Raw genomic sequence first — 18,016 nt, forward strand, 5'->3', positions numbered from 1 at the left:
CACCTGGCTAATTTTTATATTTTTTAGTAGAGACGAGGTTTCACCAAGTTGGCCAGGCTGGTCTCGAACTCCTGACCTCAAGTGACCAGCCTGCCTTGGCCTCCCAAGGTGCTGGGATTACAGGTATGAGCCGTTGCACGTGGCCATGATAGTAAACATTTTAGACCTTGCAGGCCATATGGTCTCTGTCACAGCTACTCAACCCTGCTGTTGTAGAGAGGAATCAGGACAGATGCAGTGTAAATGTATGCGCCTGGCAGTGTTCCACTCAAGCATTATGGACACTGAAATTTGAATTTCATATAATTTTCATGTGTCACAAAATACTATTTCTCCTTTGACTTTTCCCCCACGCATCTTAAAAAAAGGTACAAACCATTCTTAGCTTGCAGTCAGGCCAGATGGAAACAGGCAGAGGTCCAAATTTGGCCCATGAACTGCAGTTTTTATACTTCTAAATTTAGAACATGAGCTTTTGCATTCTTAGTTTTGATTCAGCTGAGATGGGTGATGCGTATAATGGTAAGTACTTGTTTTTCTAGGTGGATCTTAGCGATAGAGGTGAATTATTTATATCTTCAGTTCATAGCACCCTGTCCTTGCTGGTCCCTACAAGACCCGCCCTCTTGTGTGTTTGTGTATTTATTAGTTCCCTTTAATCATTCTTTTTTTTGGAGACAGAATCTCACTCTGTCACTCAGGCTGGAGGGTAGTGGGGTGATCTCAGCTCACTGCAACCTCCGCCTCCTGGGTTCAAGTGATTCTGCTGCCTCAGCCTCCCAAGTAGCTGGGATTACAGGTGTGTACCACCACGCCCAGCTAAGTTTTGTATTTTTAGTAGAGACGGTGGGCGGTGGGGGGATTTCACAATATTGGCCAGGCTGGTCTCAAACTTTTGACTTCAAGTGATCTGCCTGCCTTGGCCTCCCAAAGTGCTGGGATTACAGGAGTGAGCCACTGTGTCCTCCCTTTTTTTTTTTCTTTTTTTTGAGACGGAGTTTTTTCTTTTGTTTGAGACAGAGTTTCACTCTTGTCACCCAGGCTATAGTGCAATGGTGCGATCTCTGCTCACTGCAACCTCCACTTCCTGGGTTCAGGCAATTCTCCAGCCTCAGCTTCCTGAGTAGGTGGAATTACAAGGGCCTCCACCACACCCAGCTAATTTTTTAATTTTTAATAGAGGTGGGGTTTCACCATGTTGGCCAGGCTGGTTTTGAACTCCTGATCTCAGGTGATCCACCCGCCTCGGCCTCCCAAAGTGCTGGGATTATAGGTGTGAGCCACTGCGCCTGGCCGAGTATCTTTAACTTATATAAGTGGCGTTGTGTGACAGAGTTCATCCCCATTTTTCCACTCAGCAGTGTCTTTTAGAGATATCCAAGTTGCCATGTGAACATCGAGTCCTTGCTCCTCACTAGTGTGTAGTTCTCCATGGGAGGCCCACTGTCTTTTACTTCATTTTCAAAGCAAAGTTTTCTTGAGTGAAGTATGAGCATAATTATATGTTGTACTTGGGAATATGTATCTCTCTCTCTTTGTTTTGGGATGGAGTTTCACTCTTGTTGCCCAGGCTGGAGTGCAATGGCGCAATCTTGGCTCACGGCAACCTCTGCCTCCCGGTTCAAGTGATTCTCCTACCTCAGCCTTCTGAGTAGCTGAGATTTCAGGTACCTGCCACCACGCTTGGCTAATTTTGTATTTTTACTAGAGAGAGGGTTTCTCCATGTTGGCCAGGCTGGTCTCAAACTCCCAACCTCAGGTGATCCACCCGCCTTGGCCTCCCAAAGTGCTGGGATTGCAGATGTGAGCCACCACGCCCGACCTGGAAATATGTATCTCTTGCCCTTACAAAGAACAGGCCATTTGGCTGAATGTCAAAAAAAAAAAAAAAAAAAAAAAAAAAAATCAGAGCTTTTTTCCTTCCAAACTGTAAATAAATATTTAAAAATTATTTAAAATTTGGTTTAATTTTTATTTATTTTTAAAATTTAGATTCTTTAAAAAAATTGTTATAATTTACCCTTTCAGTGTTTACTTCTTTGAGTCTTAATAAACATGTATAATTGCAGAACTGTTGCCACAGACAAGATGTAGAAGAGTAAAGGGGCCAGGCACGGTGGCTCACACCTGTAATCCTAGCACTTTGGGAGGCCAAGGTGGGTGGACTGCCTGAGCTCAGGAGTTCAAGACTAGCCTGGGCAACACAGTGAAACCCTGTCTCTACTGAAATACAAAAAATTAGCCGGGGCATAGTGGCATGCACCTGTAGTCCCAGCTACTCAAGGGGCTGAGGCAGAAGAATTGCTAGAACCTGGAAGGTGGAGGTTTCAGTGAGCCAAGATTGCACCATTGCAGTCCAGCCTGGGTGACAGAGAGAGACTCTGTTTCTAAAAAAATAAAAAATAATAAAAATAAAAGAAAGTTTACCCCTGAAATTCCCTCATGCCTCTTGGTAGTCAGTCCCTCTCCTCAACCCCTGTGACAATCCTGGATCAATTTTCCGTGCTCTGGTTATGCCTGTTCTGGAATGGCATAGATGGAGCATACAGTATGTGGCTTTTTGGGTACGACTTTTTCACTCTTTTTTTTGGTGGATAACAGAATACTTTTTCTGCGTGAACTATTGTAATATTGTAAATTATTTTTTGTCATTGTAATAAGTCCTGAATTAATGCAGCATGGGGCCGGGTGTGATGGTGCATGTTTGTAATCCCAGCACTTTGGGAGGCCGAGGTGGGAGGATCCCTTGAGCCCAGGAGTTTGAGACCAGCCTGGGCAACATGGCAAAATCCTGTCTCTACTAAAAATATGTAAAAATTAGCCAGGCATGGTGGTGCACAGCTGTGGTCCTAACTATTCGGGAGGCAGAGGTGTGAGGATGACCTGAGCCTGGGGAAGTTGAGGCTGCAGTGAGCTGTGATGGTGCCACTGCACTCCAGCCTGGGCAACAGCATGAGATCCTGTCTCAAAAAGAAAAGAAAAAAAAGCAGCAAGTTCTATGTGAGGGCTCCTCTCATTGGTATTTATGTGGAGCAGGTGAGCTCCTTGGCTCTGCACATTGCCGGCTGCTTATTACTCCACGTGGTCTTACTGATGTCCACACCACCTCCTTTTCCAACCTGCAGCCTCCCTCAGGGCTGGGTACCTGCCCAGTCTTTATGTCCTTGTCTGTTTGGGGAGATCCCTGTTTAAATTTCTTTTTGGGATTCTTGAATCCCCCAAACAATCAATACTCCTTTTTTCCTGGAAAACAATGGGATTCATAAATCATGACCATTGTCCATTGTTCTGAAATAGGTTCTTAGTAAGAACTGGGTGCCCTCTATTTTGGAAGGTAAATTGTATTTACTGCAACAAAAGAGCATGATTTATCTGTAAAATTCCCTGCCACATGTGCTAACTGTTTGTAGTTTTCATGTTTCTGTGAAATAATAAGCGAATTGGCCTTTGACCCTCCTTTGTAGGCTTTGTAGAATTGTGATTGGCTATTACCCACTGCCCATCATTTGTGCCCAGGAGAGGTTATCCAAGGATGAGTCCCCCCATCCCTCATCCTTGATGGAATCTCTCTGGTAGGCCCACCAAGCTTGGTGGTGAGATGTGGGCATACCCCTACGGATCTGCCCCTAGGTACAAGCAAGCCAGAGCCCCCACCCCATATCTTCACTGTTCTGAGGGCAATTCAGCCCTAACTGTAGCTGAAGACTCCAGCAAAAGATGAAGGGGCCAGAACACCCTCTGATGGGCTGTGTCTCTAGGTGTTCTAAAAGCTTGATTTCTTTGCTCATTAAAGGTGTTTAAAGTTGGCTTGGACCAGAGAAGGTTGTCACCCCTGATTCTGGTGAGAGTCAGAACTCCCCCTCCCCCAGCACTTAGTGCAAGTTCTGATGCTGGGATGTGTATAATGTTGAATGGACATGATCGTGAACCTCTCTGAAGTTTTCTCAAACTCTGCCCCATGCTCCCCTAACAGGCTGAGAACATTTACTGTGCCCTCCCTACCTTCCCCTTCTCACACACGCACTCCCTCCCACGTGCATACTCACACTCACACATAGTCTCACACTCCTGCATCCACCCTCACACACATACTCAATGTGCACTCACACACTTCAGTGTCAGGCTGAGCTGCCAGGGGGCATTACTGCTGGGGACTGATATCAATTCTCCATCAGGCCCAGGCCAGGGTGGGGAGTGTCTGTGGGATGCCCTCCAGATCCAGCAGCCTCTGGCCTGGACCCCAGATGGGCAGCTCTAGTCACATAACTGGTAGTGTTTCCATAACAGTTGATGGTCAAACTGGGCTGGGAATCAGCCAGCGGGGCATTCAGTCCTGGCCAGGTCACTCATGAGCTATGTGTCTTTGCACAAATTCTTTTGCATTTCTGGGCCTTGATTTCCTCATCCATAAAATGGGGTTCATTGCTGGATACTTGTGTGGATTTATTGAGCCATCTTGTAAAACACTGAGTGGAGTGCTTGGCTCAGAGTGAGAGTTCAATAAAGAATATTCCTAGAAATAATAAGGCAGAGACTTCAGCTCATGAGGAAACCTTTTAGATTTGCACTTGGCAGTTTGTATTGACAGAAGGCAGGCCCATGGTGCCTGCAAATCTGGGTCACAAGCTTGTGAAGTTGGACTGGCATTGGACCTGGCAGGGCAGGGCTCAGGACATGTGTTCTGTTGAGCTCAGAGCTGGGCACCACTCAGCTGCACCTTCCTAACTGAGCCCTGCCCTGGTTCCACAATCTCATGCTGCCTCTAACAGCCCTGTTCTTGGTTTTGCAGCCAGAGCCTAAGCCTGGAGACCTGATTGAGATATTTCGCCCTTTCTACAGACACTGGGCCATCTACGTTGGCGATGGATATGTGGTCCACCTGGCCCCTCCAAGTAAGGGCACAAAGGACCTCCACTGTGCTGGGCCCCAGGGGCTGGGAAGAGAGGGGATGGGGAACTGTGGGTAACAGGTGACCCTGACATTCTTCTTGCTTCTCTGCTGGCAGTTGTCTCTGAGTGTTACAAGAAGCTTGATGTGGGGTAGTTTGGGGTGGGGCAGTGTGTTCAAGGTCTGCTCCTTGGAACCTCCAGGGGTTCTTCTTCTTCTTCTTCTTCTTTTTTTTTTTTTTTTTTGAGACAGAGCCTTGCTCTGTAGCTCCAGCCATCTGCTGGAGTGCAGTGGTGTGATATGGGCTCACTGCGACCTCTGCATCCCAGGTTCAAGTGATTCTCCTGTCTCAGCCTCCTGAGTAGCTGGGATTACAGGTGCATGCTGCCACACCTGGCTAATTTTTTGTATTTTAGTAGAGACAGGGTTTTACTGTGCCTATGCTGGTCTTGAAATTCTGAGCTCAGGCAATCTGCTTGCCTTGGACTCCCAAAGTGCTAGGATTACAGGCATGAGCCACTGAGCCCGGCCTGGAACCCCGGGGGTTCTTTAGAGTAGGGGTCCTCAATGTCCAGGCCATGGACTGGTACTGGTTAGGAACTGGGCTGCACAGCAGGAGGTGAGTGGTGGGCAAGTGAGTGAAACTTCATCTGTATTTACAGCCGCTCCCCATTGCTCTCATTACCACCTGAGCTCCACCTGCTGTCAGATCAGCAGCAGCATTAGATTCTCATAGGAGCACAAACCCTACTGTGAACTGCACACACCAGGGATCTAGGTTGTGCACTCCTTGTATTAGTCTGTTTTCACACTGCTATAAAGAACTATGTGAGACTGGGTAATTTATAAAGAAAAGAGGTTTCATTGACTCACAGTTCTGCATGGCTGGGGAGGCATCAGGAAACTTACCATCATGGCGGAAGGTGAAGGGGAAGCAAGGCAGGTCTTATATGGTGGCAGGAGGTGGGGGAGTGCCACACTTTTAAACCATCAGATCTTGTGAGAACTCACTCATTATCACGAGAACAACATGGGGGAAATCTGCTCCCATGATTCAGTCACTTCCCATGAAAGTCCCTCTGTGACACATGGGGATTAAAGTTTGACATGAGATTTGGGTGGGGATACATAGCCACCATATCACCCCTTATGAGAATCTAATGCCTGATGATCTGTCACTGTCACCTATCACCCCGGTTGGGATTGTCTAGTTGCAGGAACAGGGCTCCTACTGATTCTGCATTATGGTAAGTTGTATGATTATTTTATTATATATTCAATGTGATAATAATAGAAATAAAATACACAATAAATATAATGTGCTTGAATCATCCTGAAACCATCCCTCCCCACTGCCCAGTCCATGGAAAAATTGTCTTCCATGACACCAGTCCCTGGTGCTAAAAAGGTTGGGGACCACTGCTTTAGAGGAATTGAGGGGGCATCTGAAGGGGGAGCTCTGCTTTGACGTGTTTTTTATGCTGTGACTTTGTATGCAACACACTCAACTCTTAAGCTTAAAACTCCTGGGAAGAGTGCAGGTGTCTGGGCAGAGAGACTTGATTATGAATCCAGTTTCTCTTCTTCAGCCTTGGTTTCCTTTGCAAACTGAGGATACAAATACTTAACTTGGAGAACTCTTGTGAGAATTCCTCACCCTTTTCTTTTTTTTTTTTTTTGAGACGGAGTCTTGCTATGTCAACCAGACTGGAATGCAGTGGTGCAATCTCGGCTCACTGCAACCTCTGCCTCCTGGGTTCAGGTGATTCTCCTGCCTCAGCCTCCCGAGTAGCTGGGACTACAGGCACCCAACCAGCTAATTTTTTGTATTTTTAGTAGAGATGGGGTTTCACCATGTTGGCTAGGCTGGTCTTGAACTCCTGACCTCAGGTGATCTGCCTGCCTCGGCCTCCCAAAGTACTGGGATTACAGGCATGAGCCACTGCACCTGGTCCTCTCACCCTTTTCCAATGCTTTTAACTTCAACTGGGGTATAACATAAATATTGTAAAATGTACAAGCATAGTAAAGTATACATTCAGTGAATTAAAAAAAAAAACCCATCCATGTAACAATGCCCCAGATGAAATTCTAGAACGTTTCCGTGGTGCCACTTACCCTGAGAGGCTCTCTCTTGCCTCTACAATATCCTCTCCCCACCCCTCGCCCCAGGCAACCACCATTCTAGCTTTCCCTGCCATAGATGAGTTTTGCCTGTTCTAGAACTTTATAAAAGAGGAGTCACACAGCCTGTGCTCTTTTGTGTCTGGCTTCTTTTAGCAGACATCATGCCTTTGTGAGTCATCTATGCTGCTGTGAGTAGTGGGAGTTCTTTTTCATTGCTGTGTATTTTCTGTTATATGAATATGCCACAATTTGTCATCCATTTTTCTGATGTCAGACTCATTGCAAGTTTTGACTGCTATGAATAGACCTGCTATGGACATTCATTTTTTTTTTTTTTTTTTTCCTGAGACAAAGTCTTGCTCTGTAGCCCAGGCTGGAGTACAGTGGCACAATCTCGGCTCACTGCAACCTCCGCCCCCTGGGTTTAAGCAGTTCTCCTGCCTCAGCCAATGGAGTAGCTGGGATTACAGGTGTGCATCACCACGCCTGGCTAATTTTTGTATTTTTAGTAGAGACAGGGTTTTACCATGTTGGCCCAGCTGGTCTCGAACTCCTGACCTTAAGCGATCCACCTGCCTTGGCCTCCCAAAGTGCTGGGATTACAGGCCTGAGCCACGGGACCTGGCCCTTGAACATGTCTTTTGTATACTCCTTTAATTCTAAGTAGTGGCCTCACCTATGAGAAGTAACCAGAGTCTCTGTGTCTCTACACCAGTCACCAGAGTAGAGGTCATCTTCCCCACGCTGAGCCCCTTACCCCATCCTCTTCCTTTCATAAGCAGTTTGCTCCTCAAATTCCCATCTCCTTCTGTATTGTCATCTTCTCCCTCCCAGCTGAGTCATTCCTGTCAACATAGAGACAGCTGTAATATCTCCGGTTGATCAGACCAACGCCCCACCTCACGCCCTTCCCTGGTTAACGCCTCACAGAACAGATCTCATCACAGCTTTGTCGGCATGGCCGCCTCTGGCTCCTCACTTCCCATTCTGCCTCTGTCCCCTCTACTCACACCCACTTTTTTCTTTTCTTTTCTTTTGAGATGGAGTTTTGCTCTCAGACTCTCTTTCTTTTCCCTCTGCCAGAGCAGTTCTCAAGGGTAGGAAGAGGCTTTTCCACATCTTGCCAAAGCCAAGTCCCGTCACAGCTGACTCGGCTTCTCTGCAGCGTTTGACGCAAGTGACCTTCCTGCTCTCCACCTGGCACCTGACTTTCTTCTCTCCCGCTGGGCCCTTTTTTCTTGGTCTCTCGTGTGGGTTCCTCCTCCTCTCCCACGTCCCTACATCGAGCTCAGGTGACCTCACTGGGTTTCTTATCTTCCAATGCCTTCTATTTTTCAATGTCTCTGAAGCTCAAACCCTCAATTTAGATCCCCCCTCAGCTTCAGACTTGCGTAACCTCCTACTTGGTAACTCCACTTGGGTGTCCACCTGGCATCTTGAACTTGATGTGCCCCAAATGGGAGGCTCCAGTGGAAGACACCATTCAGCGGCTGAGGCCTAAAGCCTAGGAGTGGTTCTCTGTCCTTTCTAGCCCATGTCTAATCTATCAGGGAATCCTGTTGGCTTTATCTCTGAAACAGACCCCAGCTCTGTCCACTTCTTACCATCCCCACTGCAGGGCCCCTGGTGTAAGTGATCGCCCTCCCTCGCCTGGTGGTACTGCCACTTCTGTCTGGTCTCTCTGCCTCTTGCCATTCACGGCCAGTTCCTCATTCATGCGCAGCTGGTGTGATTGTTCGAAAGTGTAAATGGGGCTGGGCATGTTGGCTCATGCCTGTAATCCCAGCACGTTGGGAGGCCGAGGCAGGCAGATTACCTGAGATCAGGAGTTTGAGACCAGCCTGGCCAACATGGTGAAACCCTGTCTCTACTAAAAATATAGAAAATTATCTGGGCATGGTGGTGGGCACCTGTAATCCCAGCTACTTGGGAGGCTGAGGCAGGAAAATCACATGAACCCGGAAGGTGGAGGTTGCAGTGAGCCGAGATTGTGCCACTGCACTCCAGCCTAGGCGACAAGAGCGAAAGTCCATCTCAAAAAAAAAAAAAAAAAAAAGAAAGTGTAAATCGAGGGCCAGGTGTGGTGGCTCACACCTGTAATCCCAGTATTCAGTATTTTGGGAAGCTGAGGCGAGTGGATCGCCTGAGATCAGGAGTTGGAGGCCAGCCTGGCCAACATGGCAAAACCCCGTCTCTATGAAAAATACAAAAATTAGTCGGGCATGGTGATGCGCCAGTATAGTCCTGTCTACTTGGAGGCTGAGGCATGAGCAGCCGGCAGAGGCTGCAGTGAGCTGAGATTGTGCCACTGCATTCCAGCCTGGGTGACAGAGTGAAACCCGTCTCAAAAAAAAAAAAAAAAAAAAACCAAAACATACTGAAACCAAAACAAACAGAAACATCTGTGCTTTGCCCTGTAGGGCCCGGCCCGGTCTGGCCCAGTCTGTGTCTTTGGGCCTCGTCTTTCTCCTCCCCCTTCCTGGGTGTCTAGACTCCAGACGTGTTGGCTCCTTCCTGCCTCTTGGCGTGCCATGCTGTCTTCTCCCTGCAGGCTTTGTTCCTGCTGTTCCTTCTGCTCTGGATGCTTTGTCACTCAAGCCTCAGCTCAGACGCCCTTTCCTTGGGGTGGCCTCCCCAACCCGAGCTCTGGCAGCCTCTCCTGGTCATCTTCGCCATGTCACTTCACTCTGTCTTTCCATAGTGTCTGTTGGTACCTGCAAGTATCTTATTTTGTGTATTTGTTCATTGTCCGTGTCTTCTCAGTAGCGTGGGAGTTGCTTGAGGGCAGGCCTGCTGTCCAGATGATGTCACTGACTCCAGCACCTTGCACAATTCCCGGCACCTAGTAGGGCCTCAGTATATTGATTGGCTGCACCGAGCAGGTGTGTGTGGTAGATAGAGGATGGGGGAAGGCATGATGAGCACACATGTGGACAGGGGACAGGTGTGTCACAGATCATTGGATCAGTGATGCTTCTTCAAAGGAAAAGATGCTTCTACCTGCATCTCACTTGAGCTTCACAGGAGTCATGTGGGATAGATGACGCAAGGAGGACTGACCTCCTGCTACTGAGAGCATTGTAGAAATTAGAGTTGGAAGGAAACTTATGGGCTTGCTGAAGTGCCCATCCTGTGCCACACACCAGTGAAAGCATCTTCTGTGGCCAACCCCTTTAGTCCTCACAGCTGCCCGTGTAGTAGGGACTGTTTTTGTCCCTATCCTACAAGGAACTGGGGCTCAGAGAAGTTAGGAAGCATGCCCAAGGTTGCATAATGGGTAAGGGGGCAGGCAGGACCTAAACCCAGGCAGTCTGGCTTGATTCGTGCCCTTAGCCACAATGCTGCACTGCCCAGTCCACGCTATCCCCAAATCCAGTCACTGATCGATTGCCATATCCACATGTCCTTTCTGCGACTGTTCACTTCATGTTTTCTTTAGTAAGCTTTTTAAAAGAAGGAACTTTAGGCCGGGTGTGATGGCTCATATCTGTAATCCAAGCACTTTGGGAGGCCGAGATGTGTGGGTCGCTTGAGTTCCGGAGATCAAGACCAGCCTGGCCAACATGGTGAAACCCCATCTCTACTAAAAATACAAAAATTAGTTGAACGTGTTGATGTGCACCTGTAGTCCCAGCTACTCAGGAGGTTGAGGCACAAGAATCGCTTGAACCCCAGAGGAGGAGATTGCAGTGAGCCGAGATCATGCCACTGCACTCCAGCCTGGGCAACAGAGCGAGACTGTCTTGAAATAAAAAAAAAGAAGGAACTTTAAATTACTATATTGATATGTATTTGTGCATCAATTTTAGTGTGTATTTGAGGATTTCTGGAGCAAAGTAAAGTGACAGATCCACATCACTCAGCTGGTCAGTGATGTGCTGAGGTCAGAACCCAGAGCTTCTGACTGCCAGAGCTTCTGACTGCCAGCTTGAGCACAGGGTGCCCGTGTTTTGGGTGGCATCTAGATACAAGTTTAAGGATGTCCTGACTCTTGGTTGTTGACTCTGCACTTGCATGGCCCTGAAATTTGGTACCTCCTTAAATTTTGGGCTCTAAGCAACTTGCTTGCCTCCTCTGGGTCCCAGCGCTGTCACCCACTTTGCCCAGGAGCTGAGGCTGGGTGGGCCTCAGGAGCTCATCCTCCTTGCAGACTCAGGACTCAGACAAGGCACCCTCTCTTTGATTTACTTCAATGACTCCTCCAAGCACCACGTGCCCTATTCCTAGCAAGTCTGAATTCCCTGAGTTTCTGATATCTTGGCATTGCACTCAGGCTGAAAAGGTTTAGTGGTCTTTGGAAAGCCGAGCAGAGCAGGACCTGGAATCTCATCAGCCTTTCCTGTTGTTGCTTGTTGCTGTGACATGGATGCCACTGTTGAAGACTGGTCCTGCCTAGTTTAATAGGCTGCTGCTGTGGCACCCTGGGGGCCTTGATCCTGACGGGGTCACAGTGGCTGTTTGAGGAGCGTGAGACTGAACGTCCTTTGACATGTCCCTGGCTGCTTAGGTTCATCTCTTGAGTGCATACCTACTTTTTCTTCTTTTTTTCCCAAGGCAAGATCTCACTCTGTTGTCCAGGTTGGAGTGCAGTGGCACAATCTTGGCTCGCTGCAACCTCAGCCTCCAGGGCTCAAGTGATCCTCCTGCCTCAGCCTCCTAAGTAGCTGGAATCACAGATGCACACCACCACACATGGCTAGTTTTTGTATTTTATGTAGAGATGGAGTTTTGTCGTGTTACCCGGGCTTGTCTGAAACTCCTGGGCTTAAGTAATCTGCCTGCCTTGGCCTCCCAAAGTGCTGGGATTACACGTGTGAGCCACCGTGCCCAGCTCAGACCCACTTTTCCAATCATCATACCCAGCACATGCCTCTCCCGGCACTGTACAGGTTGTTCGGGTTGGGAGGAATGGCCAGTCTGTGTTGGCCTCAGCTTTCCCTGTCCACCATCCTGCTCTTCATGTTGAAGCCAGCCTCCTTGTCTTCAAGATCATTTCATTTCTGGAGCTTTGTGGCCCTTCCTTGCCCTGCGCCTTGGCCTGGGCTGTGCCGGTGTACCCACTGGGCCTCCTTAGCATCATAGCTAGGGGGACAGCTGTGTGTTTTGGTCCCTCTGTTTACAGAAGGGCTGGGACCCCCGAAAACCCAGCCATGTTTTCGTGTGGTCAAATAGGTGTAGCCCTGATGCCATCACAAAAGGCTCCCATAGGCCAGGCGCTGTGGCTCAAGCCTGTAATCCCAGCACTTTGGGAGGTCGAGGCAGGTGGATCACGAGGTCAAGAGATCGAGATATTCCTTGCCAACATGGTGAAACCCTGTCTCTACTAAAAATACAAAAAAAAAAAAAAAAAAAAAACTAGCTGGGCATGGTGGGGAGCACCTGTAGTCTCAGCTACTTGGGAGGCTGAGGCAGGAGAATTGTTTGAACCAGGAAGGCAGAGGTTGCCATGAGCCGAGATTGTGCCACTGCACTCCAGCCTGGGCAACAGAGTGAGACTCCCTCTCAAAAAAAAGGCTCCCATCTTCTCTTCCCAGGTAGATGAGGATGCTCTTGGCTCGTATTTGCATAACCAAGGGGGCCACTTAAGTGTCATAAGGTACAGAAGACCAGCTTCTCTAGAGTAAGAAAAAAATCACAGTAAATCATGGAACTTCACTCCCTTTCATTTTAGATAAGGAAACTAGGGCCCAGAGGCCACATGCACCTTCCCCAGAGGCCCACAGCCACGCATCTGACCCTTCCACATGTTGCTTATCCTTTGTGTATGGTGCAAGGTCAGATGCCTGGCTGGGGCCAGCTCTGAGCCTTGGTGGCCTTTCCCAGGACCAATCCTTCTGTTTTCTCTTTGTGGATCCACAGGTGAGGTCGCAGGAGCTGGCGCAGCCAGCGTCATGTCTGCCCTGACTGACAAGGCCATCGTGAAGAAAGAACTGCTGTATGATGTGGCCGGGAGTGACAAGTACCAGGTCAACAACAAACACGATGACAAGTACTCACCACTGCCCTGCAGCAAAATCATCCAGCGGGCGGAGGAGCTGGTGGGGCAGGAGGTGCTCTACAAGCTGACCAGTGAGAACTGCGAGCACTTTGTGAACGAGCTGCGCTATGGAATCGCCCGCAGTGACCAGGTGCGTCCTCCGCCCATGTCGCCTTCCCCAGGAACCAGACCATTACCTCAGCTGATGGTGGCTGGGCGTGGCTATGGAGGCATGTAAGAGACAAAATAGCAGAGACGGAATTCTTGCCCTTGAGGACGTCACAGTTGTGGGGGGGACAAGGGTGGGGAGAGAGGCAAGTTGGCAGTGCAGATCAGTGTGGTCAGGGGCAGCGGCGGGGATGGGTAGCCAAGGAAGGGAGTCACAGACATGATAATCATTCCTGGGGCCAAGCCCTCCCTGACCACCTGTTCCTGAGATGGCCCGTGCCAGCCCTACAGGCGGGTTTTAGGACCCACTCCCTTACAGATTGGGAAACTGAGCTTAAGTAACTTGTCTACAGCCATTCCTTTCATCGAGCACATCTTTGTTGAGTCCCCAGACCTGGTACCTCTCCTTCCCTGTGCAGATAATTAGCAGAGTCAGGATTTGAAGCCCAGGTCTGTGTGGCTTATAAACAGTACTGTCTGAGCTGGGCGTGGTGGCTCATGCCTGTGATCCCAGCACTTTGGGAGGCTGAGGCAGGCGGATCACAAGGTCAGCCTGGCCAATATGGTGAAACCCCGTCTCTACTAAAGATACAAAAATTAGCCAGGTGTGGTGGCACGCGCCTGTAGTCCCAGCTACTTGAGAGGCTGAGGCAGGAGAATCCCTTGAATCCAGGAGGCGGAGGTTGCAGTGAGCCAAAATTGCGCCACTGACTCCAGCTTGGGAGACAGAGCGAGACTTTATCTCAAAAAAAAAAAAAAAAAGCTCTGTCCTCAGCCTGGCTGAACCCCAGGGGTGAATCTGGGAGACCCTGGGAATACAGTTTTGTTTATTTACTTGATTTTAGTTTTGTCATCCCTCTCCTTTCAATCTCTTTTTCTCCCATTTTCTTGCATGTCTTTCCCATCCCTTTCAGGCACTTCCATCCTTTTTTTCTTTTGCATAGGTGGAAGAACACTGGGAAGGTTCTTACACGGCTGTTGATGGAAAAGACTAATTTTTTTCAATGAATGATTAGGTTAAGATCCATCAGGCTGTTTGCTTTTATTATTATTATTATTATTATTATTATTTTGAGGTCCAATTTCTTCTTCCCTGGTCAGTGTGGTAGTTAAGAGCATGGGCTCCTGCAGTCAGGCCAACCAGGCCTGGACCAGGTCTCTGCCTCTTGCCAGCTGTCTGATCTCAGGACAGTTAGTCCCGCTCCCTACACTTTGGTAAAATACGAATAATAATACTCATCTTAGCGGATTACCATGTGAGTTATATAAAAGCATGTTTATTCAGTGGTGACTCAAAAAATGCACTGAATACCTTGTAGTAGTAAAAATCATCATAATTATCCTCATATTATTATTATTACTATTTTTCCTTGGTTCACCTGGCCTCTGTGGGCCACAGCAACTTGAATGGGAAGACATTGACTAACACCACGTATCGGAGTCATCTCACTTTCTTCACACTGCTGATAACCAGCTGTGCTTACTACACCAGCCCTCATGTTTGTAGGCGGTTCCTATACCTGTCTGCAGTGAGATATTAATTACCTTTAAATGGGTATCCTCTTATTTTTTTCTTCAATCAGTTGGGTTATTATTGTTCAACAGCTATTTATATATGAATGTTAAAAGTGATCAACTTAGAAATTGAGTAGGTGGTACATAGCTAACTAGGTAAAGAAAGGGCAGTATTGCCAATGTTGGTGAAGATTCTAGTCTGTGGGTCATGGTCTGGGTTTAACTTCCCCGAGAGTTTATAAGAGTTTCTTCTGGGGAATCAGTGGGCAGGGCCATGAGAAGACAAGAACTTGGTTAGTACCTGAATACTGTCAGGTTAAAAAGGTAATGCTGTGAAAGCAGGAATGCAGGGGATGGTGGCACTTAGCATATCTATCTCTTAGGGATAACAGCCTTCAAGACATTTGTCTCTTGTTTTTCTTTTTTTTTTTTTAATATTTTTTCATTTCGGGTGTCTTGCATTGGATTTTTCTTAAAACAATTTTCTTTTTTTTTTAGGCCAGGTGTGGTGGCTCACACCTGTAATCCCAGCGCTTTGGGAGGCTGAGGTGGGTGGACCACTTGAGGTCAGGAGTTCAAGACCAGTCTGGCCAACATGGTGAAACCCTGTCTCTAAAATACAAAAATTAGCTGGGCGTGGTGGCGGGCACCTGTAATCCCAGCTACTCTGGAGGCTGAGGCAAGAGAATTGCTTGCACCCGAGAGGCAGAGGTTGCAAGGAGCCAAGATTGTGGCACTGCACTCCAGCCTGGGTGACAGAGCAAGACTCAGTCTCAAAAAAAAAAAAGAAAAGTTTTTTGTTTTTTTTTTAAATAGAGACAAGGTCTCACTATGTTGCCAAGGCTGATCTTGAACTCCTAAGCTCAAATGATCCCAAAGCTGGGATTATAGGCGTAAGCCACTGTGGCCGGCCACATTTGTCTCTTGAATCCCACTTGATAAGGCATGGCTGTCATTTTGGTATCTCTTTTTACTAGCATCCTAGAAATTCCTTTCAGCTCTCTGCTGTATTAATGCTTTTAACCTCTGTAGTTCACATCTCTTTTTTGGTTTATGCCTTTGTTTTGGTAGATTACTTCCTCTAATAATTTACTGAGAAATGGTACATTTTAAAAAGATCCCTAGGTGGGCATGGTGGCATGCGCCTGTAATCCCAGCTACTTGGGAGGCTGAGGCACAAGAATCACCTAAACCTGGGAGGCACAGGTTGCAGTGAGCCGAAATCATGTCATTGCACTCCAGCCTGGGTGACAGAGCAAGACTCAGTCTCAAAACAAAACAAAACAAACAAATAACCCAAAAAACAAACCAAAAAGATCTTGCATGCCTGAAAATGTCTTCATTTTATCCTCACATTTGATTACTGGTTTGGCTGGGTATAGAATTCTAGGTTAGAAATAATATTTTTTTTCAGAATTTTGAAGGCATTGATTTATCGTTCTCTAGCTTTTGCCGTTGTGATAGAGAAGTCTGAAGCTGTTCTGATTCTTGATCTTTTCTATGTGATCTATTTTTTCTTTTCAGAACTGTATAGAATCTTCTCTTCATCCTCAGAGTTCTGAAATGTTATTACCTTGCGTGAGTCTATTTTCATGTATGGTGCTGGGTACTTGGTGATTCCTGTCGATTTGGAAACTCACTTTCTTTAGTTTTGGAAAATTTTTAATTTTGTGTTCTCTGGTACTCCTATCATTAGGCTGTTGGACCCCTAGACTGCTCCTCTGATTTGCTTATCTTCTCTCTCTTGTTTTCCATTTATGTTTCTTTTTATTTATTTATTTATTTATTAAGACAGAGTCTTGCTTTGTTGCTCAGGCTGGAGCACAATGGTGCGATCTTGGCTTACTGTAACCTCCGCCTCCTGGGTTCAAGTGATTCTCCTGCTTCAGCCTCCAGAGTGGCTGGGACTACAGGAATGTACCACCACACCCGGCTAATTTTTGTATTTTTATTAGAGATGGGATTTCACCATATCAGCCAGGCTGGTCTGGAACACCTGACCTCAAGTGATCTGCCTGTTTCTACTTCCCAAAGTGCTGGGATTACAGATGTGAGCCACTGTGCCTGGCCCATTTATGTATCTTTTCAAATTTGCAAATGAACAATTTTTGACAAATTTAGGTATAATAGAAGTTTTTTTTTTTTTGAACCAGCAGTGACAATATTAGCATAAGAGAGAAACATGATAAAAAATTGAGTTTTATTGGTGATTTTGCATCACAATCAAGGTTTTACTGACTCATGGTAAAACTCATACTCCTATGCAGCAGTAAACTCCAAATACAGAGTACAAGACAACCTTGGGACGCAATGATACTTTTTGAAATTCAGGGTGCGACATTAAGAATATTTGGTATATCCTAATCATCTCATTTAGTTATTCTTTCAGCACTTATTAATAGAATAAAGAACAGGTCTGGCCAGGCATGGTGGCTCATGCCTGTAATCTGAGCACTTGGGGAGGCCGAGGCGGGCAGATCACCTGAGGTCAGGAGTTTGAGACCACCATGGCCGATTTCATGGTGAAATCCTGTCTCTACTAAAAATACAAAAATTAGCTGGGCATGGTGGTAGGTACCTGTAATCCCAGCTACTCGAGAGGTGGAGGCAGGAGAATCGCTTAAACTCAGGAGGCAGATGTTGCGGTGAACTGAGATTGTACCACTGCACCACAGAGAGAGACTCCGTCTCAAAAAAAGAGAGAGAAAAAAGAACAGATCCACAAGTTTATGTAAGTAGAAAATTTTGTGTCAACACAAAACTGTTACATAATTAATAAAGTACATTGTTACGAGTAACAAATGCTATTTTTAATTTTAACTTTTTTAGAGAAAGGGTCTTCCTCTGTTGCCCAGGCTGGAGTGCAGTGGCACAACCTCAGCTCACTACTGCCTCAACCTCCCAGGCTTGAGTAATCCTCCCACCTCAGCCTCCCAAGTAGCTGAAACTAGGCCAGGCGCAGTGGCTCATGCCTGTAATTTCAGCACTTTGTGAGGCTGAGGTGGGCAGATCACTTGAGGCCAGGAGTTCGAGACCAACCTGGACAACATGGTAAAACCCCGTTTCTGCTAAAAATACAAAAATTAGCTGGGCATGGTAGCAGGCGCCTGTATCTCAAGTACTCGGGAGGCTTAGGCAGGAGAATCGCCAGAACCTGGGAGGCGGAACTTGCAGTGAGTCAAGATTTTGCACTCTAGCCTGGGTGACAGAGCAAGACTCTGTCTTAAAACACACACACACACACACACACACACACACCCCAAAATAAAACAAAACAACAAAACAAAACTCGAATAGCTTGGACTACAGGTGCACATCATCATGCCCAGCTGATTTTTGTAT

The 18,016-nt window shown here is 47.1% G+C and overlaps 1 protein-coding gene across 3 annotated transcripts in view; it reads left to right on the forward strand.

Moving 5' to 3' along the window:
- PLAAT3 (phospholipase A and acyltransferase 3) overlaps positions 1–18,016 on the forward strand; it is a 44,505-nt gene that overhangs the window by 17,492 nt on the left and 8,997 nt on the right. For 2 of the 3 annotated variants that reach the window (XM_012463156.3, XM_012463155.3), the window contains 2 exons: positions 4,790–4,892; positions 12,874–13,142. In XM_012463156.3, coding sequence (XP_012318579.1) covers positions 4,790–4,892; positions 12,874–13,142 — 372 coding nt within the window. Of the gene's footprint in view, positions 1–495; positions 523–4,789; positions 4,893–12,873; positions 13,143–18,016 lie in introns of those variants that run through there. The other variant, XM_021673027.2, reaches the window with a different exon arrangement.

The sequence above is a fragment of the Aotus nancymaae genome, unplaced genomic scaffold, assembly GCF_030222135.1.
Source record: "Aotus nancymaae isolate 86718 unplaced genomic scaffold, 86718_ANA_hifiasm-v0.15.2.pri h1tg000059l, whole genome shotgun sequence".
Classification (NCBI taxonomy): Eukaryota; Metazoa; Chordata; class Mammalia; order Primates; family Aotidae; genus Aotus; species Aotus nancymaae.